The sequence below is a fragment of the Sylvia atricapilla genome, chromosome 7, assembly GCF_009819655.1.
Source record: "Sylvia atricapilla isolate bSylAtr1 chromosome 7, bSylAtr1.pri, whole genome shotgun sequence".
In the NCBI taxonomy this organism is placed as follows: Eukaryota; Metazoa; Chordata; class Aves; order Passeriformes; family Sylviidae; genus Sylvia; species Sylvia atricapilla.
The window spans coordinates 1,256,377-1,283,394 of NC_089146.1; the positions used below are offsets into that span (position 1 = coordinate 1,256,377).

General features: G+C 56.9%; 2 protein-coding genes and 1 pseudogene across 2 annotated transcripts; all 3 read left to right on the forward strand.

Annotated features, from left to right (window-relative positions):
• The first annotated feature begins 747 nt into the window (after nucleotides 1-747).
• LOC136363791 (maestro heat-like repeat-containing protein family member 7) lies at nucleotides 748-5,331 on the forward strand. The gene is given in 13 exon segments (XM_066323272.1): nucleotides 748-865; nucleotides 1,148-1,212; nucleotides 1,327-1,590; nucleotides 1,835-1,983; nucleotides 2,238-2,385; nucleotides 2,591-2,835; nucleotides 2,837-2,998; nucleotides 3,269-3,383; nucleotides 3,569-3,706; nucleotides 3,942-4,118; nucleotides 4,249-4,404; nucleotides 4,563-4,664; nucleotides 4,882-5,331. Coding segments are annotated over 13 exon segments (2,289 nt in total).
• An 8,836-nt stretch (nucleotides 5,332-14,167) lies between these two features.
• On the forward strand, nucleotides 14,168-18,905 carry LOC136363792 (maestro heat-like repeat-containing protein family member 6; annotated as a pseudogene).
• A 2,409-nt stretch (nucleotides 18,906-21,314) lies between these two features.
• On the forward strand, nucleotides 21,315-26,239 carry LOC136363793 (maestro heat-like repeat-containing protein family member 7). The gene is given in 14 exon segments (XM_066323273.1): nucleotides 21,315-21,435; nucleotides 21,688-21,752; nucleotides 22,155-22,303; nucleotides 22,651-22,756; nucleotides 23,002-23,230; nucleotides 23,233-23,416; nucleotides 23,692-23,806; nucleotides 23,981-24,118; nucleotides 24,290-24,466; nucleotides 24,600-24,755; nucleotides 24,917-25,018; nucleotides 25,256-25,358; nucleotides 25,641-25,697; nucleotides 25,988-26,239. Coding segments are annotated over 14 exon segments (1,902 nt in total). The 3' UTR covers nucleotides 26,188-26,239.
• The last annotated feature ends 779 nt before the right edge of the window (nucleotides 26,240-27,018 follow it).

A 27,018-nucleotide genomic window follows, 5' to 3' on the forward strand; every position in this document is an offset into this window, starting at 1 on the left:
CTTCTGAGCAAGGCCCTGTGCCCTTCCTGCTGCGGCTGTGTCGGCAGCCCTGGGGGCTCCTTCTGCTGCCCTGAGCCTGCAGAGCAGGACAGCGTTTGCCCATGGTGTGAGCCGTTCCAAAAGATCCTGTACCAGGGCCGTCTTAGACACTTGGGGCGAGGGATTCCTTCCAACCTGGGCCACTTTGGCTGGGCTGGGAGCGGCCCCAGGGTAGGTGGTGGTGTGTCTAAGGGCCCTTTGTGACACGCTGGAGCTCCATGGTCACCATGGCATGGAACGGTACAGGGTGACCAAGGACCGTTGGTGACACGTGGTGACAGGTGCTGGCAACGACGCAGCCACGCCACATTCTTTGGAGCGGGCGACGGGACAGGACGCGCCAGAGCAGTGCTGTGAGGAGCCCCCGCACAGCGCACTCGTTTGTGCCTGACCCGGAGCTTTTCCGAGGAGTGACTCGTGCAGCTGACCTCACGGCCAGACTGCAAGGCTTGGTGACTCGTAGGTTTTCCAGAGCATCTCCTATCGCAGTGGCCTGTGCTCTCCAGGCCACACTGTGGGATTTGGTGACCTGAATCCTTGACGAGGAAATCTCCTGTCATTGTGGCAGGAGCCCTCGAGACCGGAGAGCAGGACGTGCTGTCCTGCAGCCTTCCTGAGCCTTCTCTGTCGCAGGTGCTTTCAAGGCACAACTGCACAACTCGTTGACCCAGAGCTTTCCTGAGGCCTCTCTCTAAGGGGTGCTGCGGCATGGCGGGCAGATTTCCTGGCCTGTCCAAAGTATTCAGGGGCAAAAGAAAGAAAGGCCCTGGAGCTGCCCCAGCACAAGAGCCTGAAGAGGTGGAGCAGTTCAAGACACTGCAGGATGGTGAGTGGAAGAGCTGGGCCACTGCAGGATGGCTGCAGACAGCTTGGCCCCATCCCATCCCATCCCATCCCATCCCATCCCATCCCATCCCATCCCATCCCATCCCATCCCATCTGCTGTGGACACGGCCAGGGACAGGACAGAAGAGGGGCTGGGGCTGAATCTCGCAGCGCCCTTGCTGCATCCCCTGGGGCAGTCCCAGCCTGGGGAGGACAGGGCTGGGCCGTGTTCTCCGGCCTCTCCCGAAGCCCCTCAGCTCTGGCTGCTCTCGCTCTTTGCCAGATGCAGGCACAGACCGCACACAAGAGAAGGAGCCTGCCCGTGGCTTCTTCCGAAGAACACTGAAGGTACCTGCAGCCATCCCCACCTGGGCTGGGCCTGCTGTCACTGCTCAGCCGAGCACCACGCTTGGAGCACTCCATGCAAAATGTCTCTCTTCCCTGTCCTTTATTCTCCTGCAGATGTTCCGGAGGTTCCTGCGCATTCGGCGCAGAAGGATCAGCCCCACTGCAACAGAGGCCGAGCCTGACTGCCGGGTGATCGAGCTCCAGGCAGAGCCTGACGTCAGCCCAGATTTGGATGAGGAATTAGAACGTTCAGGCACTGCACTGGAGGATCACGGGGCAAAGGCTGACACGGCTGTGCCTGAGGATTTGGCCATCACAATTGTCAACACTGAAGCGACTCATGGCATCGGATATACTGGCACCACACCCACTCCCACTGTGATTCCTGATCCCACTAGGGTTTTTTCCCAGATGAGTGGTATTTCTTCTGAGCAGCAGGTAAACAGCCTGGGGCCAGGGCTGGAGGCCTTCCAGGATCGTGTGTCCCTCCAAGCCACAGCCACTGGGCCCCCTCAGCCTTTGAGGCCAGCACAGTGTGGCAGGAAGGGAAGCACTTCTTGGCGGAAGCCGAGGAACTTGCTCCCTTGGACAGCGCTCCAAGTCTTCCCCATGCCTCTTCCAGGTGCCAGCCATTGTAAGGGACATTTACAAGAGTTTGGCATCCCAGGAACATCTGGATCCCAGGCTGCCCATGAACATTGTGAAGTTGGCCAAAGAACACCCAGCTGACGTGGTGCTGACCCTCCTGCGCTGTGCCCCAACGTGTGACAGGTACGGGGCCTGCCTGCCTTGAGAGCTCAGGGCTCACCAGCCATTAGGGCCACCGCCCTGCACGGCCTGTGCAATGGGCTCTGCCAGACAGGCAGAGAGGTCCAGGACCCTCGGGCCCCTCTGTTTCCCGAGCCTGCTGCCATGCTCCCTCCCTGCCCTTCAGGGCACTGGGGCTCTCTCACCTGGCCTCCAGAGCTGCACAGGGCATGGTAGTGTGACTGAGATGCCTTTGACACACAGCTCTGATTCCACAGAGCTGCTGCAACGATCTGGAGAGCCGTAGGCTCATCGGGACCAGCGATGGAGAAGGTGCTGCCAGAACTGGCCCGTGTAATGGAGCACTGGCCACTATACAAGATGTGCACCTCTGATGGAGACAACAAAGACGTTTTTGCCCTGGCTGTGAGTTTCTGGGCCTTTGCTCACTCCCAGGTGTCCTCTCCAGCAGCTCTCCATCCTCTCCCTGCCTAAGGCACTGGGCTGAAACCTGGGCTAAGGGCAGGCTCAGGGGGCACCAGGCCCACTGCTCCCTCTGCGTCTCTCCCCTGGGGCCCTGCCACATGGACACCTCAGCACTGAGTGCTCTCTTGGGCTGCTTCTTTTCCAGTCTACTCTGGTGCTCTGGGTGATTGTCCAGATGCCTCAGCGCCATGAGGCACTGATGCATGCTTCCTACCCTCTGTTTACGGCTCTGCTCCTCCATGTTGTCATCACCACACAGCAGATGCCAGAGGAAGTTGATCACTTCTGGAGAGCATGCCAGCAGGAACACCACCTTCCCAACAACCCCAACAGGTCCCGGTCCTTCTGTCCTTCCCATGCCCTTGTAGCCAGTGTGAGTGCTCCCAGTGTGACCCAGGCCTTGCTCTGCACACAGGTTTGCAGTGCAGGCCATGAAGGCTCTGCTCCGCTGTCTGGAATATGATATTGAGTTGATGGCAATGGAGCGCAAGCGTGGATGGGACACGATGCTCTGTGCCGACACCCAGCACTATGCCATGGGTCTGCTGGCCAGGTGAGACCCCCTTCACCCCTCTGTCCCCAGCATTTGTGCTCTGTGCTCAGGGTGCCCCCCACAGTGCCTATGCTCATGGCCCAGAGAGCCTCATCACTGTGGGACGGCTGAGCAGACTGGAAAAGGCTGGGTGCAAGGAGGATCCACCTCCCAAAATGCCCACATGTCCTCCAGGGATGCTGGGGAAAGACCGGACATCTGTGAGTCAGTCCTGGGAAAGGTTTCCTTCCCTCCACCTCAGGCTCTTTGTGCCTTTTTGCCCCCCGACAGGGAGATGCGCCGTTACTGGAGCTCTTTGTGTTCCCATGTTGCATACCAGATTATCCTGAGGCTCAGCAAGGAGCAGCCAAGCTGGGATCTGCCTTTCCTGGCATTCCTTGTGGAGGTGAGCCTGAAGGCCAGCGCTGCCTGGCTGAGCTGCCTCACAGCTCTCTGCCCTCTCGTAGCCACATCCCGTGCCTGGGACGGCGCCCTACGCCCTGTGCTGCTGCTGCTGCTGCCTGGGGCCGGCCCTGTGCGGTTCCGGGCTCCTGCCGGCCGGGCCCTGTGTCACTGCCCTGTGCCTTTCAGGTCCTCCAGTGCTTGGACGTGACCAAGTGCTGTGACACAGTCCTGAACGTCATGTCCAGGTACCTGCAGAGCGCGTGCAGGGAGAGGCGTCGCCTGGTGCTCAGAGGTCTCGTGGTGCTCAGCAAGGAGCCCTCCATGGTGAGACGGGGGCAGCGGCTGAAGCTGCACTGGGGAGAGCAGCCCCGTGGGCTGGCTGGGCTTCAGGAGCTGAGGCAGCTGCTCCAAGCTCTCCTGCCTCAGCTGCCCGGCTGCTTTGGGACAGGCCTTTGGCCTCTGGGCCGTGCGGCAGCAGGCTGCACTTGCAGTGCCAGGGGGCCGCTGTTGGTGGTGCAGCTGTTCATGGCTTCACAGCATGGCCTTGTGTTCCACACAGGCCAGACCTATACGCAGCCTGTCTCGAAGTTTTCTGGATCTGCTGGGGGATGCAGATGGAAACATCGTCAGCATGTCTCTCTCTATGTTCATGAATATGCTCCAGAACAAAAGTCTCATGATATCTAGCACTTCTGCCCTGAAGCTGGCGAAGCCACTGCTGCCACTCTTTGAAAACGTAAGGCTTTGTTGCCCCCAACAACAGGCACTGGTTGCTGCCAAGAAATGTGCTCTGTGGATTTTGAGGCTTTTGCCCAGGTGGGCTGGAGAAGTTGGTATTTAGGTCTTTCCCCCCTCCTTTCTTCCAGCTGAACAGTCACGTGCAGCTCCTCTCCATTCAACTTCTTCAAAAAGTGATGGAGTTGGTAGTGGACGAGGGGAAAAAGACCCTGGAGGGAATTGTGAGCCAGAGCCTACTCCCTCTCTTCTTGCACTACCATGATGAGAACCTGCACGTGGCAAATGTGAGGTTTTGTGCGATGCTGGTGCATCCCTGGAGGGGGCTCGGCTGCCTCCTGCCCTGGTGCCTCCCAGGCTGCAGCCTCCTCCTGGCCACGGCACAGGGATGAAAATCCTGTGTCCTGGACAGTGGTGCCATCTCGGCATTTCTGCTGCTCTCCAGGCCGCTTGGGAAACCTTGCATTGTGCGGCCAGGTTCTTGATGAAGACACATCTCCAGGAGGTGCTGAAGACAGAGCAGACATTGAAAATCACTGAATGTCTGGTAAGGATGGCCTGGAGAGTATCCCTGCCCCTGGTACTCAGTGTGTGGTGTTGGCAGCTGCGGCCCCTTGCCCAGCACTGCAGCCAGGGGCTCCAGCCTGCGCCCCACACGCCGCTCCCTTCCCCGGGCCCCGGGCTCTTCTCCAGGCTCCTGTGGCCCCGAGCCGGGTGCCCGTGGAGCCCCTCTGCCAACCCTTCCCTGCTGCCGCTCTCTGCAGCTGACAGACGACAGGAGCCGAGCGGCCGAGACCCTGCTCCAGGCCCTGCCGTACCTGGAGAGCCCACAGGAGCCCCTGCGAGAGGCGGCCCTCAGGTTCATCGGTGAGCCACGGGCCCGGGCTCCCTCCCCGGCCCGCCGCAGCTCGGCCCCCGCCCCGACCCCGGCTGCTGCCCCGGCTGCGGCGGCGGCCGGGCCCGGCGCCGTGGAGCCCCGCCCGGCCTCGGGGCCGCCGCCGCCCTCTGGCAGCCGTGCCCTGGGGCGGCAGCGTGCGGCAAGGGCCCGGGCTGAGCCCTGCCGGGGCAGGAGGCCGTGTGGCCACAGGGCCGGCAGCGCCGCCGGCAGGGAGCCGTGCCGCTGGGGCCCGACAGGCTCTGTGTTCACAGGGTCCGCCAGGGAAATCTTGAGAGGGCAGAAGGAAGCGCTCCATGTCGTCAGTGAGCGTGAGTGAGGGCAGAGCGCAGCGGGGGCTGCTGGCGACAGCCGCAATCCCTGCCCCGGCTGTGGAGGGCTTCGCTCCCTCTATGGGACGAGGGATGGTGTGGGCAGCGAGTTTCAGGGACACGGTGGGGATTTGTGGCGAACAGCTTCCGGCTGATCCCGTTGGCCCCTCCTCTCCCGTGGCAGCTGTAAGAGGCGAGAGGGGATGACTTTGGCAGGAGGGTCTCCTGGAATTATCGCAGATGCAGGCCCAGACCGTCTGTTCCCCCAGAAAACACACCAGTTCATCCCACTGAAACCTGAATATTCAAGCCCAGTTTGGCAGAAGAACTGAGGAATTTGGTTTATCTTCAGGATCCACTGGACCTGTGGGAAGAGGACACCATCTCCCACTGCCGCTGCAGCTCCAGGCACAGCTGAGGATTGGCACAGCTGAGCCTGTGGAACGCCCGCGTTGCTCCAGCCCTCTCCCTCCCTTTTGACAGCTCCTTAGCTCCAGCCCTCAGACCCTGCCCATCCCCTTTTTTCCCTTCCAGCTCATCCCTTTGCTTTGCCTTTAATTAATAAACGGTTTGGCTTCTTCACTTTATCTGCATCTCTGTGGAGCTGAAGCGGCATCAAAACGACACACAGGCCCCTGCTGCCATCCTCTTCCACGCCGTGTTTTGTGCAGACACACGGGGGAGCGAGGTCACATCAGGCTGGAAAGGTGCCTGTGCTGAAGGTCCAGTTCCACACACCACTGTGGAGCTGAGGGTTTTGCTGCAGAGAAGGACAGCAGAGAGCTGTACTTTATTGGCCACTTAGATATCTGTAGCAGGGGGAGGATTAGCCCTTTTGCAAGGGACTCATTTGTTTGGGCTACTTTTGTAACACTGAGTGGACTTTGATTCCTGGAGAGCTTTTATTCCTTAAGAGAATTAGGTTCTTATCATCCCTTCACAGAAGAATGCTTGAAACCAAAGCAAGGCCTTTCTTTTGCCTCTGTGTAGTCCTGTGCTTTGTGAAGTGACATTCAATGGATGACCTTAAGGCAAATGTGTTGCTTCTTTGAGATGGGAAGGAAACTTCCAATTCTATCAGGTTCTCAGGCCATTCCCATTAATTTAGGAAGTTTGAAACTTTTTGGAACTATGTAAACTGAGGAATGGAAAGAAAAGCTTGCCTGAATTGCGGATTCTTAAATGCCAGATCTTTCTATGCCTTTGTGAGAAGGTTATCTTGTGCTGCAGGAAATCACTCCAATGAGAAAACAATGTCAGCATAGAGTAACAGCTTCTGACAAGAGACCAAGTGTTGCCAGCAGGTGCTCCAGGTGCTCCTGCCAACATCCCGTGTAGGAAGGTGCACTGGCCTCAATGCACATTGGCTTAGGCTGCCCTGTGGCAGAGAAGCCCCCCAGGGCACAGGTCTCTGGGGCAGCAGATGACACCAGCGCTGCCCGGGCTCAAGGGGACTGGCAGCTCTGCTTGGGCGGGGACTCTGCCACACCTGCAGATTTCAGTGTTCCCCTGGCCCCAGGGGTCAGAGCAGCACTCGTGCCCTGGCCCACACATTCCTTGTCTGTGTCACACCCACAGTTTTAGGGTGGCCACCAGGTGGGACGTGTCCCAAGGAGGCCGTGCCAGCTTCTGAGCAAGGCCCCGTGCCCTTCCTGCTGCGGCTGTGTCGGCAGCCCTGGGGGCTCCTTCTGCTGCCCTGAGCCCGCAGAGCAGGGCAGCGTTTGCCCATGGCGTGAGCCGTTCCAAAAGATCCTGTCCCAGGGCCGCCTTAGACACTTGGGGCGAGGGATTGCTTCCAACCTGGGCCACTTTGGCTGGGCTGAGAGCGGCCCCAGGGTTGGTGGTGCTGTGTCTAAGGGCCCTTTGTGACACGGTGCAGCAGCATAGTCACCGTGGGATGGAATGGGACAGGGAGTCAAAGGGCCCTTTGTGACACGTGGTGACATAGGTGCTGGTGGTGACACAGCCATGCCACAGTGGTCGGAGTACACCACAGGACAGGACAGAGCGGTGTCCTGAGGAGCCCCCCCCTCCCCCCCACTGCACACTCATTTGTGTCTGACCTGGAGCTTATCCAAGGTGTTATTTTATTCCTGCAACCAGTGACCTGGAGGCCAGACCTTGGTGACTTGGTGGCCTGTGGCCTTCCCAAGGCTGCTCTTCTGCAGGTGCCGTTGAGGACACACTGTGGGAATTGGTGCCCCAGGACTTTTCTCGCATCCGTGCCGTCAGTGCCCTCGAGGCCAGACCGCAGTCCTTGACGAGGAGCCTCCCGTCCTTGTGGCAGGAGCCCTCGAGGCCAGAGTGCAGGACTTGCCCAGTCCAGAGGCACCTTGGAGCCCTCAGCAATCCAGCCAGCAACACACGGGCAGGAGGACACAGACTGCGGTTCCTGGCGGGCACTGGGGTTGTGGCCATTTCAGGGCACTGATCTCACAGGGATCCCCACAGCTCTGGCCCCTGCCCGCCCACTCTGTCAGCAGTGCAAAGGCTTCAGCACAACCACCAAGGGCCTAGGGGCTTCTGGCCATTTATCCCTGCAACACTGCACACCTGGGCAGCTTGCTGATCACAAGCACCTTTTCCCCCTCTTCCCTTATGCCCTGCGGACCATGGGCACCAAATGAAAGGTCCTGGGAGTCTGTGTATTAGATACAGTTCTCATATTTCCAGGCTGAAGGAAATAGAAGTGCTTGCAGAAAAGAAATGTTCCCTACCAAGCTCATGTTATAAGTTCATATGATATTATTGGCTTTTTGTAAGTTTTAAATTAATACTATATGTATAATGCTGGAAAACTTTCCTGTATGAATTTTTTTTCTCTTAACAAAACTTAGAAATACTAATGTTGTAAATATATGTATTTCTTGGGCTATAGCATGGTATTAAAATGGAAACTATGTGACATAGAATGCTTCTGTTCATGTAGCTAACTCAAAGAATGGAAAAGATAATTAGAAAATTTGTCGCATTCTTGGATTATCCTATCTGGATGTGCGAAGCAGAGAACCCCTTAAAACATGGGAAGCTGGACAAAGCAACACAGATCCAACCAATATGGTTAACATACGTTCTCCAGTTCTTCTGTCTAAAATGGCAGGTTATATACACTTCAGGATAGTTTACAATTACAAGTATTTCCTCATTGGTATACAACATAAGGAAAAATGCAAACAGACATTTTTTATCTCATTCTTAAGGTGGCTGAAGTGTTCACTCTAAAAACTATACCTATTAATACCTAGAAAAACCATTGTTCCATGTTCATACCTTAACATAATTTCTAACTGTGTCACAGGCTTCACAGGCCTGAATCTGGGGCCCAGGCTGGGGCAGCTCAAACCTCAATCCAAATATAAATCATCCCCTCGGTCTCTAAGAAATTCTGCTACAGATGTGAGTCATTGAAAACCGATATGATGACGGACAAAGACCCTCTAACTGAAGTTAGAAAGTGGTATGTTTCTTCACTGGTGTGCAGCACGGGAGTCATCTCCAAAATGTGTGACCACCCCAAACACGGTGGTCTTTGCCCTCTATTATTTTCCAAGATCTTACATACAATACGTAAGCATAACCCCAGCACCTCCCATCAACGTTCCGTATTAAAATGAGGCTTCACTCATTTTATTAAAATGGTCCTTCAGTCGTGCACAGTTCTTCTCTTGAATAGGGTTGGTGGTCCCGAATGGGGTCAGTGGTCTCAAGGGATGAAGTCAGGAGAGTCTTCAACAGGTCTCTGTGACCTTCTGGCACAATCCAAGATCCCCTGTTTTGTGACCGATTGATATAAAGTCCAGGTGCTGGCCATTGTTCTTACTGGTAGCAATCTGTTCTTTTAACGGTTCACTTACACCACTCTTTTCTATAAACATGCTCATAATAAAACAATTAGCTCCAGCTTAAGCATCTAAGAGTGATTAATCCATTTACTTATCTAACTTACACCCTGATCAATAAAAATTGCTTCTGACTCTTAGCTAAAATCTAAACTCTTTAAAATCATGATTCAGATGAAGATGGCAGTGACAGACACCAGAGCTCCAGGAGAGGAATTTATTGATCCTCCGTTATCAGGGAGTGCAGGGACAGCAGGATGGAGCCACAAGGGGAAATAAAACGTTGATTTGACCTGCAGGATGGAATGGGGGCAGGTCAGGGGAGTTGAAGCCAAGCAAAGGAACATCTAAACTCAAAGGAATGTTTGAATAATGCACAGAGATCTATGAATATGCAACAGGCAAATGCATTTAAACAGTGTGTTCCAGTTAGTAGGCATGCTCTTGTCTGAATGCCAAACACCTGGCTGTAATTTGTATTTTTGTTTTTGTGTCTCTTACTGTCTTTTTATTAAACCTTTTAAATATTACCAGAAATTGAACCTCGTTTTTCATACTGGGAAGGCCCTGGGAGACAGAGCCTCCCAGATCACCTCTCCATTGAGCTCCAGCAGCACAGACAGCTGCTGCCGTGTAGAGAACACCATGTTACCCAAACCCTGCACAGCTGGTCTTGGAGCTGCTGAAATCTGAAAGCTGAGAGTATGGGACTCTCTCTCTGGCTCTGAGTATACAGAAGGTTTGAAATACCAGGCAACTGATGACAGGGCTGATGTCATCTGCCATGTCTTTGAGGGCTGGAAAACAGAGGAACAGAGCCACGCTCACATCCTGGAGCTGCGGCGACCCGAGGAGAGCGCCCTGCCAGGGCCATCCCAGCCCGCTATTGCCATGGCCAGGAGGGAGCAGGGGCCAAGGGGATCAGCCCGAAGCTGCTGGACACCAATTCCCCACTTGCCCCTGAATTCATGGTGTGCTCTGCCTACGCCACCGCTTGTTTGAACAGGAAGAAGAGTCTGCTCCATCTGAGCCAGGGCTTGCAGTTCCCCCTCGTCAAGCCCCCGCTGACAGCCCACTGCCCTCACTCACCTTTGTAGGCCAGCTCCAGCTCTTCCCACTGCCTCCTCAGGCTCCGCCCGCAGATTCCTGGGAACACAGAGCCTGTCAGGGCCCCAGAAGATTCTAACCAGTGGCTCTGCTACAGTAAGATCTGCCAGTCTCAGTCATTTGTTATCCTCTAGAGTGGCTACAATAGTTTTGTGTACCTTGTCTGCTAACTCTGGGCACTGCTGTTTCCAGTGTCCTTCTTTCCTACTATATGCACATTGGTTCAGCCCCAACTTAGTCTGCAGCCAGCCCCTTTGAACTTCCTCTGCCTCTGGCATTTTTGCCTCTGTCTGTGCCACATTCATGCCCACATCCTCTCCCCAGGTGCTCATCCAGAGTTGCCATTATGGCTGTAGTGAGGTTTTCTCGTTTTTTGTCCTTTTATTATTTTATATCTTCTAGGATTTCTTTCCTTAATGCCTTTAAGTCTCTATTTACAGGCTCTCTCAGCCTCTGAACTTTCTGCCTGATATCTGGGCTAGATTGCCCTAACATCAGGGAAAGTAACTGCTGCTTTCCCATATCTGACGAGGGATCTAGGGCTGTGTATTTATGCAGAGCTGCTCAGAGCCTGTCTGCAAAGTGGGTGATTCATGCTGTCCCTTTTTACCATTATATATTACTGACCAATTTATTGCTTTTGGAATGGCATGTTTTAATTCAAATTTGACGGGTTCCCAGTGTCTAGTTGACATCACATAGTTGCCTGTATCATTCAGGTCCCACAAAGGCTTTACAATAGGAAACAACTGGCCCACTGGACTTTGTGAGGCTCCACTAGCAATGTGTCCCTGCACATGTGCTCCAGCTGTCTTTATCACCAGCTCTTTTTCTGCTCTTGTTAGCTCTGTCAACATGAAATCACTATCAACTCAGTCTGAGCCTCGATTCTTGACTATGAATTCAAACCTTTTTTCTGCTTTGCTAGGGTTTTCTGCCTTTTAACTTTTTCCTGCCAGCTATTCAGCTCACTAGAAGAAAAGGGAATCTTCACCTGCACAGCTTCTCCTGTGAGACCCACTACTTGCCTTAAGGGGGTGCCTAAAGGCAAAGCTTTCTTGGTTTTGTTCCTCCTTGTTGTCACTGGGGTCCCTGAACTTGTCCCCTCACCAGGATTAGTCACCTCATTCTCACTACCATTTGGGTTTAACTGAGGGGGAGAAGTGCTTGGATGAGTGGGAGTGTAGAGCTGGCCTGGGGTAACACGGCTGAAAGTCTTGGACATCTGTAACACTGTCTTCCTCATGCTTTTTCACCAATTTCAAACATCTCTGCCCTATACTACATGCTGAACAACATCTCTGTCTTTCTCGCCTGTTATCTCTTTCCAAAGTTAGGACCAAAGGGTTCTGGGGGCGACAAATCAAAGCCACATTCTTTCTGCCACTCAGATTGATTCTTCAGGGTAAAAAACATGTCTCCAAATATCAGTTGTTCTCATTTTTCTTCTTTTTTTAAAAAATAACCTCAACTGTAACAGGATAAACATATCATAATTTTAAGTTCCTTTAGGGGTCACTTTTCACCACTTTCTAATTTATATTAAGACTACCGTTGGTGACAGTATTTAAACAGATGACCTTTCTTCCAAAAATTACCCTCTGGGATTCCTCCCAAATCTTTCTAATGTGATGAAATACAGTCTAGTGGACTCTTTTTAAAAACATCGTTACTTCTTGGGCTATTCATTCTTAATGCTATCTAAATTTCCAAACTTATCCGTATGTATTAGTAATTCTTCTCTTTTCCTTCTCTTCATTCCCTGTATACTACACTTAACACACACTGGCCTTCTCTGAGTCGCCCAGCACCAAAATTCTATTTTACAGTACTAACAGGCAATGTGAACAAAAGGATTACACATTCCACACAATCAACAAGGACTTGGGGTATGACAGGACAAAAAACAAGTTTCTTATAACACTGCCTAAAATAATCATCAGGACCATATGCTGATGTAAACCTAGAGTTCACAACCCTTGACTGCTTACACGATGTCTGAAACCTCATGTGACTACTCTGTCTTGTTCCAACACTTCTCAAATGCAGACGATGCTGTTGGGGCTTGGGATCATCTCCTTGAGGAACCTGTCGCAGTGCCTGACCATGCTCTGGGTGAAAAACCTTTTCCTGATATTGAAACAAAACCTGCCCTGACCCAGCTCCCTGCCCTTTGTTTGAGTCCTGTCACTGGTCACACTTGTCACTGTCACGGTGCAGAGATCTGCACCTGCCCCTCTGATTCCCTCACTCCGGAGGATGTTGAAGACCACAATGACTCCCTTTGCTCTCTTCTTCTCCAGGCTGAACAGACAAAGTGACCTCAGCTGCACCTAGGGCTCCCCCTCCAGAGCCTGCCACGTCCTTGGAGCCCTCCTTTGCATTCTGTCTAATGGCTTAATATCTTTTTATACTGTGGTGTCCCAAACCGTGCCTATTTCCAGTGATGGGCTACTCCTTCAGGCTGCTGGCATCATCATCAGAGACAGAAAACAGCTTCTCCTCCGAGAGTGATCCCTATCCTCTGCACTTCCCCACCTGTCAGCCTCAATGTTCACTGAAAATTGCAAGTTTGCGACCCTCCATTGCTGTGCTCTCCAGGAATGCAGTTGTGTTTGGACATGAGCTGCCACAACCAGACATGCAAAACTGGAGCACAGAATACCAGAGTCTGGGAGGATTCTTTATTTTTCCTAATTACAGGAAAGACAGTCAGAAAAGCATAAGGAAACATATCAGAGTCTCTGTAAAATCCAGACATCCTGGGAAACTTTGTAGCAGATGCTGTTCTGGTGCAACATCATCTGAACAGATACCAAGTGCTGCCAGCAGTAGTTCTAGGTACTCGTACCAACAGCCCCAGGAGAATCAGCACAGCCCCCAGTGCACATTGGTTCTTTCTCCCTGTGGCAGAGAAGCCTCCCAGGGCACAGGTCTCTGGGGCAGCAGATGACACCAGTGCTGCCCGGGCTCAAGGGGAGTGGCAGCTCTGCTTGGGCAGGGACTCTGCCACACCTGCAGATTTCAGTGTTCCCCTGGCCCCAGGGGTCAGAGCAGCACTCGTGCCCTGGCCCACACATTCCTTGTCTGTGTCACACCCACAGTTTTAGGGTGGCCACCAGGTGGGACGTGTCCCAAGGAGGCCATGCCAGCTTCTGAGCAAGGCCCTGTGCCCTTCCTGCTGCGGCTGTGTCGGCAGCCCTGGGGGCTCCTTCTGCTGCCCTGAGCCCGCAGAGCAGGGCAGCGTTTGCCCATGGTGTGAGCCCTTCCGAAAGATCCTGTCCCAAGGCTGTCTTAGACACTTGGGGCGAGGGATTGCTTCCAACCTGGGCACTTTGGCTGGGCTGGGAGCGGCCCCAGGGTAGGTGGTGCTGTGTCTAAGGGCCCTTTGTGACACGCTGGAGCTCCATGGTCACCATGGCATGGAACGGTACAGGGTGACCAAGGACCGTTGGTGACACGTGGTGACAGGTGCTGGCAACGACGCAGCCACGCCACATTCTTTGGAGCAGGCGACGGGACAGGACGCGCCAGAGCAGTGCTGTGAGGAGCCCCCGCACAGCGCACTCGTTTGTGCCTGACCCGGAGCTTTTCCGAGGAGTGACTCGTGCAGCTGACCTCACGGCCAGACTGCAAGGCTTGGTGACTCGTAGGTTTTCCAGAGCATCTCCTATCGCAGTGGCCTGTGCTCTCCAGGCCACACTGTGGGATTTCGTGACCTGAATCCTTGACGAGGAAATCTCCTGTCATTGTGGCAGGAGCCCTCGAGACCGGAGAGCAGGACGTGCTTTCCTGCAGCCTTCCTGAGACTTCTCTGTCGCAGGTGCTTTCAAGGCACAACTGCACAACTCGTTGACCCAGAGCTTTCCTGAGGCCTCTCTCTAAGGGGTGCTGCGGCATGGCGGGCAGATTTCCTGGCCTGTCCAAATTATTCAGGGGCAAAAGAAAGATAGGCCCTGGAGCTGCCCCAGCACAAGAGCCTGAAGAGGTGGAGCAGTTCAAGACACTGCAGGATGGTGAGTGGAAGAGCTGGGCCACTGCAGGATGGCTGCAGACAGCTTGGCCCCATCCCATCCCATCCCATCCCATCCCATCCCACCCCATCCCATCCCATCCCATCCCATCCCATTTGCTGTGGACACACCCGGGGACAGGACAGAAGAGGGGCTGGGGCTGAATCTCGCAGCGCCCTTGCTGCATCCCCTGGGGCAGCCCCAGCCTGGGGAGGACAGGGCTGGGCCGTGTTCTCCGGCCTCTCCCGAAGCCCCTCAGCTCTGGCTGCTCTCGCTCTTTGCCAGATGCAGGCACAGACCGCACACAAGAGAAGGAGCCTGCCCGTGGCCTCTTCCGAAGAACACTGAAGGTACCTGCAGCCATCCCCGCCTGGGCTGGGCTTGCTGTCACTGCTCAGCCGAGCACCATGCTTGGAGCACTCCATGCAACATGTCTCTCTTCCCTGTCCTTTGTTCTCCTGCAGATGTTCCGGAGGTTCCTGCGCATTCGGCGCAGAAGGACCGGCACCACTGCAACAGAGGCCGAGCCTGACTGCCGGGTGATCGAGCTCCAGGCAGAGCCTGACGTCAGCCCAGATTTGGATGAGGAATTAGAACGTTCAGGCACTGCACTGGATGATCACGGGGCAAAGGCTGACACGGCTGTGCCTGAGGATTTGGCCATCACAATTGTCAACACTGAAGAGACTAATGGCATTGGATATACTGGCACCACACCCACTCCCACTGTGATTCCTGCTCCCAGTATGGTTTTTTCCCAGATGAGTGGTATTTCTTCTGAGCAGCAGGTAAACAGCCTGGGGCCAGGGCTGGAGGCCTTCCAGGATCGTGTGTCCCTCCAAGCCACAGCCACTGGGCCCCCTCAGCCTTTGAGGCCAGCACAGTGTGGCAGGAAGGGAAGCACTTCTTGGCGGAAGCTGAGGAACTTGCTCCCTTGGACAGCGCTCCAAGTCTTCCCCATGCCTCTTCCAGGTGCCAGCCATTGTAAGGGACATTTACAAGAGTTTGGCATCCCAGGAACATCTGGATCCCAGGCTGCCCATGAACATTGTGAAGTTGGCCAAAGAACACCCAGCTGACGTGGTGCTGACCCTCCTGCGCTGTGCCCCAACGTGTGACAGGTACGGGGCCCGCCTGCCTTGAGAGCTCAGGGCTCACCAGCCATTAGGGCCATCGCCCTGCACGGCCTGTGCAATGGGCTCTGCCAGACAGGCAGAGAGGTCCAGGACCCTCGGGCCCCTCTGTTTCCCGAGCCTGCTGCCATGCTCCCTCCCTGCCCTTCAGGACACTGGGGCTCTCTCACCTGGCCTCCAGAGCTGCACAGGGCATGGTAGTGTGACTGAGATGCCTTTGACACACAGCTCTGATTCCACAGAGCTGCTGCAACGATGTGGAGAGCCATAGGCTCATCGGGACCAGTGATGGAGAAGGTGCTGCCAGAACTGGCCCGTGTAATGGAGCACTGGCCACTGTACAAGATGTGCACCTCTGATGGAGACAACAAAGATGTTTTTGCCCTGGCTGTGAGTTTCTGGGCCTTTGCTCACTCCCAGGTGTCCTTTCCAGCAGCTCTCCATCCTCTCCCTGCCTAAGGCACTGGGCTGAAACCTGGGCTAAGGGCAGGCTCAGGGGGCACCAGGCCCACTGCTCCCCCTGCGTCTCTCCCCTGGGGCCCTGCCACATGGACACCTCAGCACTGAGTGCTCTCTTGGGCTGCTTCTTTTCCAGGCTACTCTGGTGCTCTGGGTGATTGTCCAGATGCCTCAGCGCCATGAGGCACTGATGCATGCTTCCTACCCTCTGTTTACGGCTCTGCTCCTCCATGTTGTCATCACCACGCAGCAGATGCCAGAGGAAGTTGATCACTTCTGGAGAGCATGCCAGCAGGAACACCACCTTCCCAACAACCCCAACAGGTCCCGGTCCTTCTGTCCTTCCCATGCCCTTGTAGCCAGTGCCAGTGCTCCCGGTGTGACCCAGGCCTTGCTCTGCACACAGGTTTGCAGTGCAGGCCATGAAGGCTCTGCTCCGCTGTCTGGAATATGATATTGAGTTGATGGCAATGGAGCGCAAGCGTGGATGGGACACGATGCTCTGTGCTGACACCCAGCACTATGCCATGGGTCTGCTGGCCAGGTGAGACCCCCTTCACCCCTCCGTCCCCAGCATTTGTGCTCTGTGCTCAGGGTGCCTCCCACAGTGCCTATGCTCATGGCCCAGAGAGCCTCATCACTGTGGGACGGCTGAGCAGACTGGAAAAGGCTGGGAAAGACTGGGTGCAAGGAGGATCCACCTCCCAAAATGCCCACATCTCCTCCAGGGATGCTGGGGAAAGACCGGACATCTGTGAGTCAGTCCTGGGAAAGGTTTCTCTCCCTCCACCTCAGGCTCTTTGTGCCTTTTTCCCCCCCGACAGGGAGATGCGCCGTTACTGGAGCTCTTTGTGTTCCCATGTTGCATACCAGATTGTCCTGAGGCTCAGCAAGGAGCAGCCAAGCTGGGATCTGCCTTTACTGGCATTCCTTGTGGAGGTGAGCCTGAAGGCCAGCGCTGCCTGGCTGAGCTGCCTCACAGCTCTCTGCCCTCTCGTAGCCACATCCCGTGCCTGGGACGGCGCCCTACGCCCTGTGCTGCTGCTGCTGCCTGGGGCCGGCCCTGTGCGGTTCCGGGCTCCTGCCGGCCGGGCCCTGTGTCACTGCCCTGTGCCTTTCAGATCCTCCAGTGCTTGGACGTGACCAAGTGCTGTGACACAGTCCTGAACGTCATGTCCAGGTACCTGCAGAGCGCGTGCAGGGAGAGGCGTCGCCTGGCGCTCAGAGGCCTCATGACGCTCAGCAAGGAGCCCTCCATGGTGAGACGGGGGCAGCGGCTGAAGCTGCACTGGGGAGAGCAGCCCCGTGGGCTGGCTGGGCTTCAGGAGCTGAGGCAGCTGCTCCAAGCTCTCCTGCCTCAGCTGCCCGGCTGCTTTGGGACAGGCCTTTGGCCTCTGGGCCCTGCGGCAGCAGGCTGCACTTGCAGTGCCAGGGGGCCGCTGTTGGTGGTGCAGCTGTTCATGGCTTCACAGCATGGCCTTGTGTTCCACACAGGCCAGACCTATACGCAGCCTGTCTCGAAGTTTTCTGGATCTGCTGGGGGATGCAGATGGAAACATCGTCAGCATGTCTCTCTCTATGTTCATGAATATGCTCCAGAACAAAAGTCTCATGATATCTAGCACTTCTGCCCTGAAGCTGGCGAAGCCACTGCTGCCACTCTTTGAAAACGTAAGGCTTTGTTGCCCCCAACAACAGGCACTGGTTGCTGCCAAGAAATGTGCTCTGTGGATTTTGAGGCTTTTGCCCAGGTGGGCTGGAGAAGTTGGTATTTAGGTCTTTCCCCCCTCCTTTCTTCCAGCTGAACAGTCACGTGCAGCTCCTCTCCATTCAACTTCTTCAAAAAGTGATGGAGTTGGTAGTGGACGAGGGGAAAAAGACCCTGGAGGGAATTGTGAGCCAGAGCCTACTCCCTCTCTTCTTGCACTACCATGATGAGAACCTGCACGTGGCAAATGTGAGGTTTTGTGCGATGCTGGTGCATCCCTGGAGGGGGCTCGGCTGCCTCCTGCCCTGGTGCCTCCCAGGCTGCAGCCTCCTCCTGGCCTCGGCACAGGGATGAAAGTCCTGTGTCCTGGACAGTGGTGCCATCTCGGCATTTCTGCTGCTCTCCAGGCCGCTTGGGAAACCTTGCATTGTGCGGCCAGGTTCTTGATGAAGACACGTCTCCAGGAGGTGCTGAAGACAGAGCAGACATTGAAAATCACTGAATGTCTGGTAAGGATGGCCTGGAGAGTATCCCTGCCCCTGGTGCTCAGTGTGTGGTGTTGGCAGCTGCGGCCCCTTGCCCAGCACTGCAGCCAGGGGCTCCAGCCTGCGCCCCACACGCCGCTCCCTTCCCCGGGCCCCGGGCTCTTCTCCAGGCTCCGGTGGCCCCGAGCCGGGTGCCCGTGGAGCCCCTCTGCCAACCCTTCCCTGCTGCCGCTCTCTGCAGCTGGCAGACGACAGGAGCCGAGCGGCCGAGACCCTGCGCCAGGCCCTGCCGTACCTGGAGAGCCCACAGGAGCCCCTGCGAGAGGCGGCCCTCAGTTTCATCGGTGAGCCACGGGCCCGGGCTCCCTCCCCGGCCCGCCGCAGCTCGGCCCCCGCCCCGACCCCGGCTGCTGCCCCGGCTGCGGCGGCGGCCGGGCCCGGCGCCGTGGAGCCCCGCCCGGCCTCGGGGCCGCCGCCGCCCTCTGGCAGCCGTGCCCTGGGGCGGCAGCGTGCGGCAAGGGCCCGGGCTGAGCCCTGCCGGGGCAGGAGGCCGTGTGGCCACAGGGCCGGCAGCGCCGCCGGCAGGGAGCCGTGCCGCTGGGGCCCGACAGGCTCTGTGTTCACAGGGTCCGCCAGGGAAATCTTGAGAGGGCAGAAGGAAGCGCTCCATGTCGTCAGTGAGCGTGAGTGGGGGCAGAGCGCAGCGGGGGCTGCTGGCGACAGCCGCAATCCCTGCCCCGGCTGTGGAGGGCTTCGCTCCCTCTATGGGACGAGGGATGGTGTGGGCAGCGAGTTTCAGGGACACGGTGGGGATTTGTGGCGAACAGCTTCCGGCTGATCCCGTTGGCCCCTCCTCTCCCGTGGCAGCTGTAAGAGGCGAGAGGGGATGACTTTGGCAGGAGGGTCTCCTGGAATTATCGCAGATGCAGGCCCAGACCGTCTGTTCCCCCAGAAAACACACCAGTTCATCCCATTGAAACCTGAATATTCAAGCCCAGTTTGGCAGAAGAACTGAGGAATTTGGTTTATCTTCAGGATCCACTGGACCTGTGGGAAGAGGACACCATCTCCCACTGCCGCTGCAGCTCCAGGCACAGCTGAGGATTGGCACAGCTGAGCCTGTGGAACGCCCGCGTTGCTCCAGCCCTCTCCCTCCCTTTTGACAGCTCCTTAGCTCCAGCCCTCAGACCCTGCCCATCCCCCTTTTTTCCCTTCCAGCTCATCCCTTTGCTTTGCCTTTAATTAATAAACACTTTGGCTTCTTCACTTTATCTGCATCTCTGTGGAGCTGAAGCGGCATCAAAACGACCCACAGGCCCCTGCTGCCATCCTCTTCCACGCCGTGTTTTGTGCAGACACACGGGGGAGCGAGGTCACATCAGGCAGGAAAGGTGCCTGTGCTGAAGGTCCAGTTCCACACACCACTGTGGAGCTGAGGGTTTTGCTGCAGAGAAGGACAGCAGAGAGCTGTACTTTATTGGCCACTTAGATATCTGTAGCAGGGGGAGGATTAGCCCTTTTGCAAGGGACTCATTTGTTTGGGGTACTTTTGTAACACTGAGTGGACTTTGATTCCTGGAGAGCTTTTATTCCTTAAGAGAATTACGTTCTTAGCATCCCTTCACAGAAGAATCCTTGAAACCAAAGCAAGGCCTTTCTTTTGCCTCTGTGTAGTCCTGTGATTTGTGAAGTGACATTCAATGGATGACCTTAAGGCAAATGTGTTGCTGCTTTGAGATGGGAAGGAAACTTCCAAATCTATCAGGTTCTCAGGCCATTCCCATTAATTTAGGAAGTTTGAAACTTTTTGGAACTATGTAAACTGAGGAATGGAAAGAAAAGCTTGCCTGAATTGAGGATTCTTAAATGCCAGATCTTTCTATGCCTTTGCGGGAAGGTAATCTTGTGCTGCAGGAAATCACTCCAATGAGAAAACAATGTCAGCATAGAGTAACAGCTTCTGACAAGAGACCACGTGTTGCCAGCAGCTGCTCCAGGTGCTCCTGCCAACATCCCGTGTAGGAAGGTTCACTGCCCTCAATGCACATTGGCTCTTTCTCCCTGTGGCAGAGAAGCCCCCCAGGGCACAGGTCTCTGGGGCAGCAGATGACACCAGCGCTGCCTGGGCTCAAGGGGAGTGGCAGCTCTGCTTGGGCTGGGACTCTGCCACACCTGCAGATTTCAGTGTTCCCCTGGCCCCAGGGGTCAGAGCAGCATTTGTGCCCGGGCCCACACATTCCTTGTCTGTGTCACACCCACAGTTTTAGGGTGGCCACCAGGTGGGACGTGTCCCAAGGAGGCCGTGCCAGCTTCTGTGCAAGGCCCCGTGCCCTTCCTGCTGCGGCTGTGTCGGCAGCCCTGGGGGCTCCTTCTGCTGCCCTGAGCCCGCAGAGCAGGGCAGCGTTTGCCCATGGTGTGAGCCCTTCCAAAAGATCCTGTCCCAGGGCCGTCTTAGACACTTGGGGCGAGGGATTCCTTCCAACCTGGGCCACTTTGGCTGGGCTGGGAGCGGCCCCATGGTTGGTGGTGCTGTGTCTTAGGGCCCTTTGTGACACGGTGCAGCAGCATAGTCACCGTGGGATGGAATGGGACAGGGAGTCAAAGGGCCCTTTGTGACATGTGGTGGCATAGGTGCTGGTGGTGACACAGCCATGCCACAGTGGTTGGAGTACACCGCAGGACAGGACAGAGCGGTGTCGTGAGGAGGCCTGACACAGCACACTGGTTTGTGTCTGCCTTGGAGCTTTTCCGAGGTGGTATTCCTACAGATGACCTCAAGGCTAGACCACAATCCGTGACAAGGAGCCTCCTGACCTTTGGCAGGAGCCCTTGAGACCAGAGTGCAGGACTTGCTGTCCTGAACTCTTCCCAGCACTGCAGTTGTCCAGGTGCCTTCCAAGCACGAATGCAGGACTTGCAGACTCAGAGGTTTCAGAAGCATCACTTCTGCAAGTTCCCATAAATCCAGTCACTGACATGGAGCAGAGACCCCCCAAGAGTTCCCAAGTTGGCCTGGGTAGAGGAGGAAGAAGGCCCTGGAGCTGCCCCAGCACAGGAGACTGAAGAGGTGGAGCAGTTCCCACCACCACAGGAGGGTGGGTGAAAGAAGCTGTGCCACAGGGCTGCTGCCTACAGCTAGCTGGGCCCCATCCCATCCCCTCCCCTCCCCTCTCATTACATCCCATCTTATTTCATCCCATCCCTGGGGATGTGCCCATGGACAGGACGGAAGAGAGTTGGAAAAGACATGGAGCAGAGACCTCCAAGAGTGCCCAAGCTGGCCTGGGTGGAGGAAGAAGAAGAAGGTCCTGGAGCTGCCCCAGCACAGGAGACTGAAGAGGTGGAGCAGTTCCAGCTGCCACAGGAGGGTGAGTGGCAGAGCTGGGACACATGGCTTGTGCCTGCTGCTGGCTAGGCCCCATTGCATCCCATCCCATCCATGCTCTGGGGACATACTCCTGGATAGGACAGAAGAAGGGCTGGGGCTGAAGCCCGCAGTGGCCGTGATCCATCTACTGGGGCATCCTGGGGCTGTCCCAGCCTGGGGAGTGCAGGGCTGGGCCGTGTTCTCCGGCCTCTCCCACAGCCCCTCAGCTCTGGCCGCTCTCGCTCTTTGCCAGATGCAGCCATGGACGGGACACAAGAGCAGGACCCCAGGCGTGGCCTCTTCCGCAGGACAGCGCAGGTACCTGCAGCCATCCCCACCTGGGCTGGGCCTGCTGTCACTGCTCAGCCGAGCACTGTGCTTGGAGCACTCCATGGAGCATCCCTGGCTTCCTACCCTTTGTTCTCCTATTGGACTTGCAAATTCATGCCATGGGCACTGGATACATGGAAAACAACATCTACACCAACACCACCAGTGCTGCCATGCTGGATTTGAGTTTGGAGAAGGGTGTTTCCATTCCAAAACAAGAAGCTGGTGGCCAGGGTTTCACTTCTCTGTAATTGCTTGGGCTCCCAAGCCTACTGTCTCTGTGAGGCTTTCAGGGTATCTCAGTGGGGTGGGAAGGGTAGCACCTCTCTGGGGAAGTTGGGGACATTTCTCCCTCTGGCAGCTTTCCAAGTCTCCCTGTGCCTTCTCCAGGTGCCTGCCATAGTGAGGTACATCCACCAGTGGCTCCTGGTCAATGAGTCTGCTCAGCACAGGATGGACCAGACCCTGCTGGATCTCACCGAGGCACAGCCCACTGATGTGGTGATGACTGTCCTGCGTGTGGCCCCATCATGTGACAGGTATGGGGCCCACCTGCCCAGAGGGCTCACCCTGTACAGCCTGTCCCAGGTGTGCCTGACCAAAGGAGAATTCACGGCCCTCTGGCTACTCCCTTTCCCAGCACTGGCATGTCAGTCTCTAAGCCTGCTGCCATGCTCCCTCCCTGCCCCTCAGGGGTCTGTCCCCATGGGGCTGGGCTGCCTGGGTGCTGCTGGAGAGGGGCAGTGGGCAGAGGCAGAGCTAACAGCCAGCTCAGCTCCCCACTGCTGCCAGGGACACGGTGCCGTGTCCAAGGTCCCCCTGAGAGAGAGTTCTGACCCTGCAGAGCTGCTTTGTCCATGTGGAAGACCATCATGTGCTCACCCAGGACTGTGGGGCCGGTGCAGCTGCTACTCCTTGATGTGCTGGGGAACTGGCCAGTGCACAGCACATGCACCACTGATGGGGACAAAAGGGATGTCTTTGCCCTTGCTGTGAGTTTCTGGAACTGGCCCCTGCTCACCCCAAGGCCACCTCTCCAGCAGCTCTCCATCCTCCTTCCCCCACTGCATATCCCTAAGTCTTGCACTGGAATGAAGCCTGGCCTAGGGGCAGCTTCAGGGACACCAGGCCCAGTGCTCCCCCTGCGTCTCCCCTGGCCTCTCCCTGCCATGCTCATGCCCTGCCACAGCGACACCTCGGCACTGAGCGCTGTCTCAGGACACTTTGTCCTTTGCAGGCAACTGTGGTGATGTGGAAGATCCTGCAGGTGCCCCTTGTCCCACATGTACTGGCAGTGTACTTCCCCTGCCTTTTTGTCCATCTGCTCTTCCAAGTGTTCCACAGCACTTTGGATATGCCAGAGGAGGTAGATGCCTTCTGGAAGGCATGCCAGGAGCAACACAGCCTTGCCACCAGCCCCAACAGGTGCTGCATCACAGTCCTCCTGTGCCTGCCACAGCCCCAGGGTAGGAGCCGGTGCTCCTACCATGACCTGGGCTTTGCTCTGCACACAGGTTTGCAGTGCAGACCCTGAAGTCCCTGCTCTGCCAAATGCAGTATGAGAACGTGGTGGTGGCAATGGAGCGCAAGCGTGGCTGGGACACGCTGCTCTGTGCTGACACCCACCACTATGCCGTGGGCCTGCTGGCCAGGTGAGACCCCCTTCTCCTCAACTGTCCCTGGAATTTCTGCCCTATGCTTGGGTTGTCCCATAAAGTCATTGTGGTCATGGGCCAGATGGCCCTATTACTATGGGACAGCCAAAGAGACTGGAAAAGGCTGGGAGAGGGTGCCAAGGAGCAGCTGCCTTCCAAAGGGCCCAGGTCCCCTTTGCAGGATGGTGGGGAATAATCGGACCATTGTGAGTCAGTCCAGGGAGATGTCTGCCCTCTTGGCTCAGGGTCTTGATTTCCTTTTCAACTCCCAGTGAGATGCGCCAGGCATCCATACCCTCGTGTTCCAGTATTGCATTCTACCTGCTTGGGCTGCTCAGTAGAAGGCAACTACACTGGGATCTGCCTGCCCTGGCATTCCTTGTGGAGGTGAGCCTGAAGGCCAGTGCTGCCTCGCTGAGCTGCCTCCCAGCTCTCTCCCTCTCGTAGCCACAGCTGCCTGCAACGGTGCCTGTGCCCTGTGCGGCTGCTGCCTGGGCCGGGCCCTGTGCGGTTCTGGGCTCTTGTTGTCCAGATCCCCTGTCACTGCCCTGTGCCTTTCAGGTTCTGGATTGCCTGGATTTGAGTGAATGCAGGGACACTGTTCTGGAGATGCTGTCAAAGAATCTACAGAGTGAGTGCACGGACAGGCATCGCCTGGCTCTCAGGGCGTTCCTTGTGCTCATTAAGGATTCCTCTACGGTGAGAAGGGGGCAAAGGCTGAAGCCGTGCGGGCAGCGTGGGGCTGGGGAAATGCAGTTGCTTGGGATTCAGGAGCTGAGGCAGCTGCTCCCAGCTCTGCTGCCTCTCAGTTCATCCGCCTGAGTGCTTCAGGCTGCAGGTTGGCATTAAACAGACTAGTGTTCCACATAGGCCAAACAGCTGTGGATCCTGACTGAAAGTCTTGTGGAGCTCCTGCGGGAAACAGATGCAGACGTGGTTGCGATGACAGTCATGGTACTCAGCCTTATATTCTTGGATGAAAACATGCCCATACCCAGCTCCATTGCCTTCCAGCTGGCTGAGGCCCTCCTGCCACTCTTTGACCATGTAAGACGCTGTGCCCCCAGCCACAGCCACTGGGGGCTGCCCTGGCACTCGGTGCCCTGCAGGTTTTCAGGCCTGCACCCAGATCAGCTCTGAACAGCTGATGGAGAGGTCTTTTGTTCTTCCTTTCATAAAGGACAATAGCCATGTGCAGCTCCTCTCCATGATCCTCTTTCAAGAAATGCAGGATTTTTTAGAAGAGGAGGGAAAAAAGCCTTTCAAGGTGCATGTGCGTCAGAGCCTGCTCCCACTCTTCTTTCACTGCCATGATGAGAACCAGCATGTGGCAGAGGTGAGGATTCGTGGGCTGCTGGTGCGTCCCCCAAGAAGGGGGCTCAGATGCCTCGTGCCCTGGCACCTTGCAGCCTGCAGCCTCCTCCAGGTGTTGGCACAGGGATGGGGGTCCTGTGCCCTGGGCTGTGGTGCCATCTACGCATCTCTGCTGCTCTCCAGGTCTCTCAGGAAACACTGCTTTGTGCGGCCAAGTTCCTGAAGAAGAGGAAACTTGAGAAACTGGTGAGAAAGAAGAAGCTATGGAAGTTCAGTGAGTGCCTGGTAAGGACGACCTGCAAGCCCCAGCTTCAGCCTGGAGGATCCCCCTGACTGTGGTGCTCAGTGTGTGGGGCCGGCAGCTGCGGCCCCTTGCCCAGCACTGCAGCCAGGGGCTCCAGCCTGCGCCCCACACGCCGCTCCCTTCCCCGGGCCCCGGGCTCTTCTCCAGGCTCCGGTGGCCCCGAGCCGGGTGCCCGTGGAGCCCCTCTGCCAACCCTTCCCTGCTGCCGCTCTCTGCAGCTGACAGACGACAGGAGCCGAGCGGCCGAGACCCTGCGCCAGGCCCTGCCGTACCTGGAGAGCCCACAGGAGCCCCTGCGAGAGGCGGCCCTCAGGTTCATCGGTGAGCCACGGGCCCGGGCTCCCTCCCCGGCCCGCCGCAGCTCGGCCCCCGCCCCGACCCCGGCTGCTGCCCCGGCTGCGGCGGCGGCCGGGCCCGGCGCCGTGGAGCCCCGCCCGGCCTCGGGGCCGCCGCCGCCCTCTGGCAGCCGTGCCCTGGGGCGGCAGCGTGCGGCAAGGGCCCGGGCTGAGCCCTGCCGGGGCAGGAGGCCGTGTGGCCACAGGGCCGGCAGCGCCGCCGGCAGGGAGCCGTGCCGCTGGGGCCCGACAGGCTCTGTGTTCACAGGGATCGCCGGGCGCTACCTGAGGGGGCAGCGGGAAGAGCTGGAGCTGATCTACAAAGGTGAGTGAGGGCGGCGGGCTGTCAGCGGGCGCTGGCGGGGGAAGCTGCCAGCTCTGGCCCGGCTGCGGAGGGCTCTGCTCCCTGTGTGGACGAGGGGTGGCGTGGGCAGAGCACACAGAGAGTTCAGGGGCACGTGGGGGATTCGTGTCCAGCAGCTTCGGGCTGATCCCCTTGGCCCCTGCTCCCTCCTGGCCATGGCAATAGCGGGCTGGGATGGCCCTGGCAGGGGGCTCTCCTCGGGTCCCCGCAGTTTTGGGATCTGAGCGTGGCTCTGTTCCTCTGTTTTCCAGCCCTCGAAGACATGGCAGATGACATCAGCCCTGACATCAGTAACCTGGCAATTCAAACATTTTACATGCTCCAGGCAGTAGACAGATCTCGATATTCCATCTTTGAGAACCTGCAAGATCAGCTCCGCAGGGTATGGATGACATGGCCTCGACTCTCAGGCCTCGGCTGGCTGCGCTGCTGGAGCTCTGCAGAGGGCTGAGCCTGGGCACTCTGTCTGCTGGGGCCACCTGAGGCAGTGGGGATTTTCTTCTTCTTCAAATCCTTTTCTTTTTTGTTTTTCTCTAGTATATAAATATAGGAGGTGTTATAATGCACAGACTGCCAGGATCTTTCTTTTGGTTCCCAGGGTCCACAAAACATAGGAGCAGAGGAGGGAAAGGGTGCTTGTTCTCAGCAAGCTGCCCAGGTGTGCAGTGTTGCAGGGGAAATGGCCAGAAGCCCCTTGGCCCTTGGTGGTTCTGCTGAAGCCTTAATGGTGGAGACAAGTCAGGTGGCAGGGGCCGGAGCTGTGGGGATCCCTGTGAGATCAGTGCCCTGAGATGGCCACAACCCCAGTGCCCGCCAGGAACCGCCGTCTGTGTCCTCCTGCCCGTGTGTTGCTGGCTGGATTGCTGAGGGCTCTGAGGTGCCTCTGGACTGGGCTCCTCTGGAGCTCCTGTGGGGCTGTGCCTCTGCTGCTGGGCAGGTTGGCCAGGCTGGGGGAGAAGGTACGGGGCAGAGGGAGGCTGTGAAGGGATGAGGGGCTGCTGACGCCGTGACAGGACACAGCAGTTGGAAGGCACGAGGGGGATGTGTGAGGCAGTGGGTGGCAGGAGGCTACAAGGGGACAGGAGGCCCCTGAGGGGCTGGTGGGTGGGAAGCCGTGAGGAATTGGGTGTCAGAGGCCACAAGCAGCCCCCAGGCAGCTGCCTTGGCACCTGGCTGCTCTGACGCTTCCCCAAAGTGTCTCCCAGGGCTGCTGCAGAAGCCCCCAAGGCCAGGCCTTAGCAGGAGGGTGGGGACACTCCCGAGGTGCCCAGAGTGGGCTGGC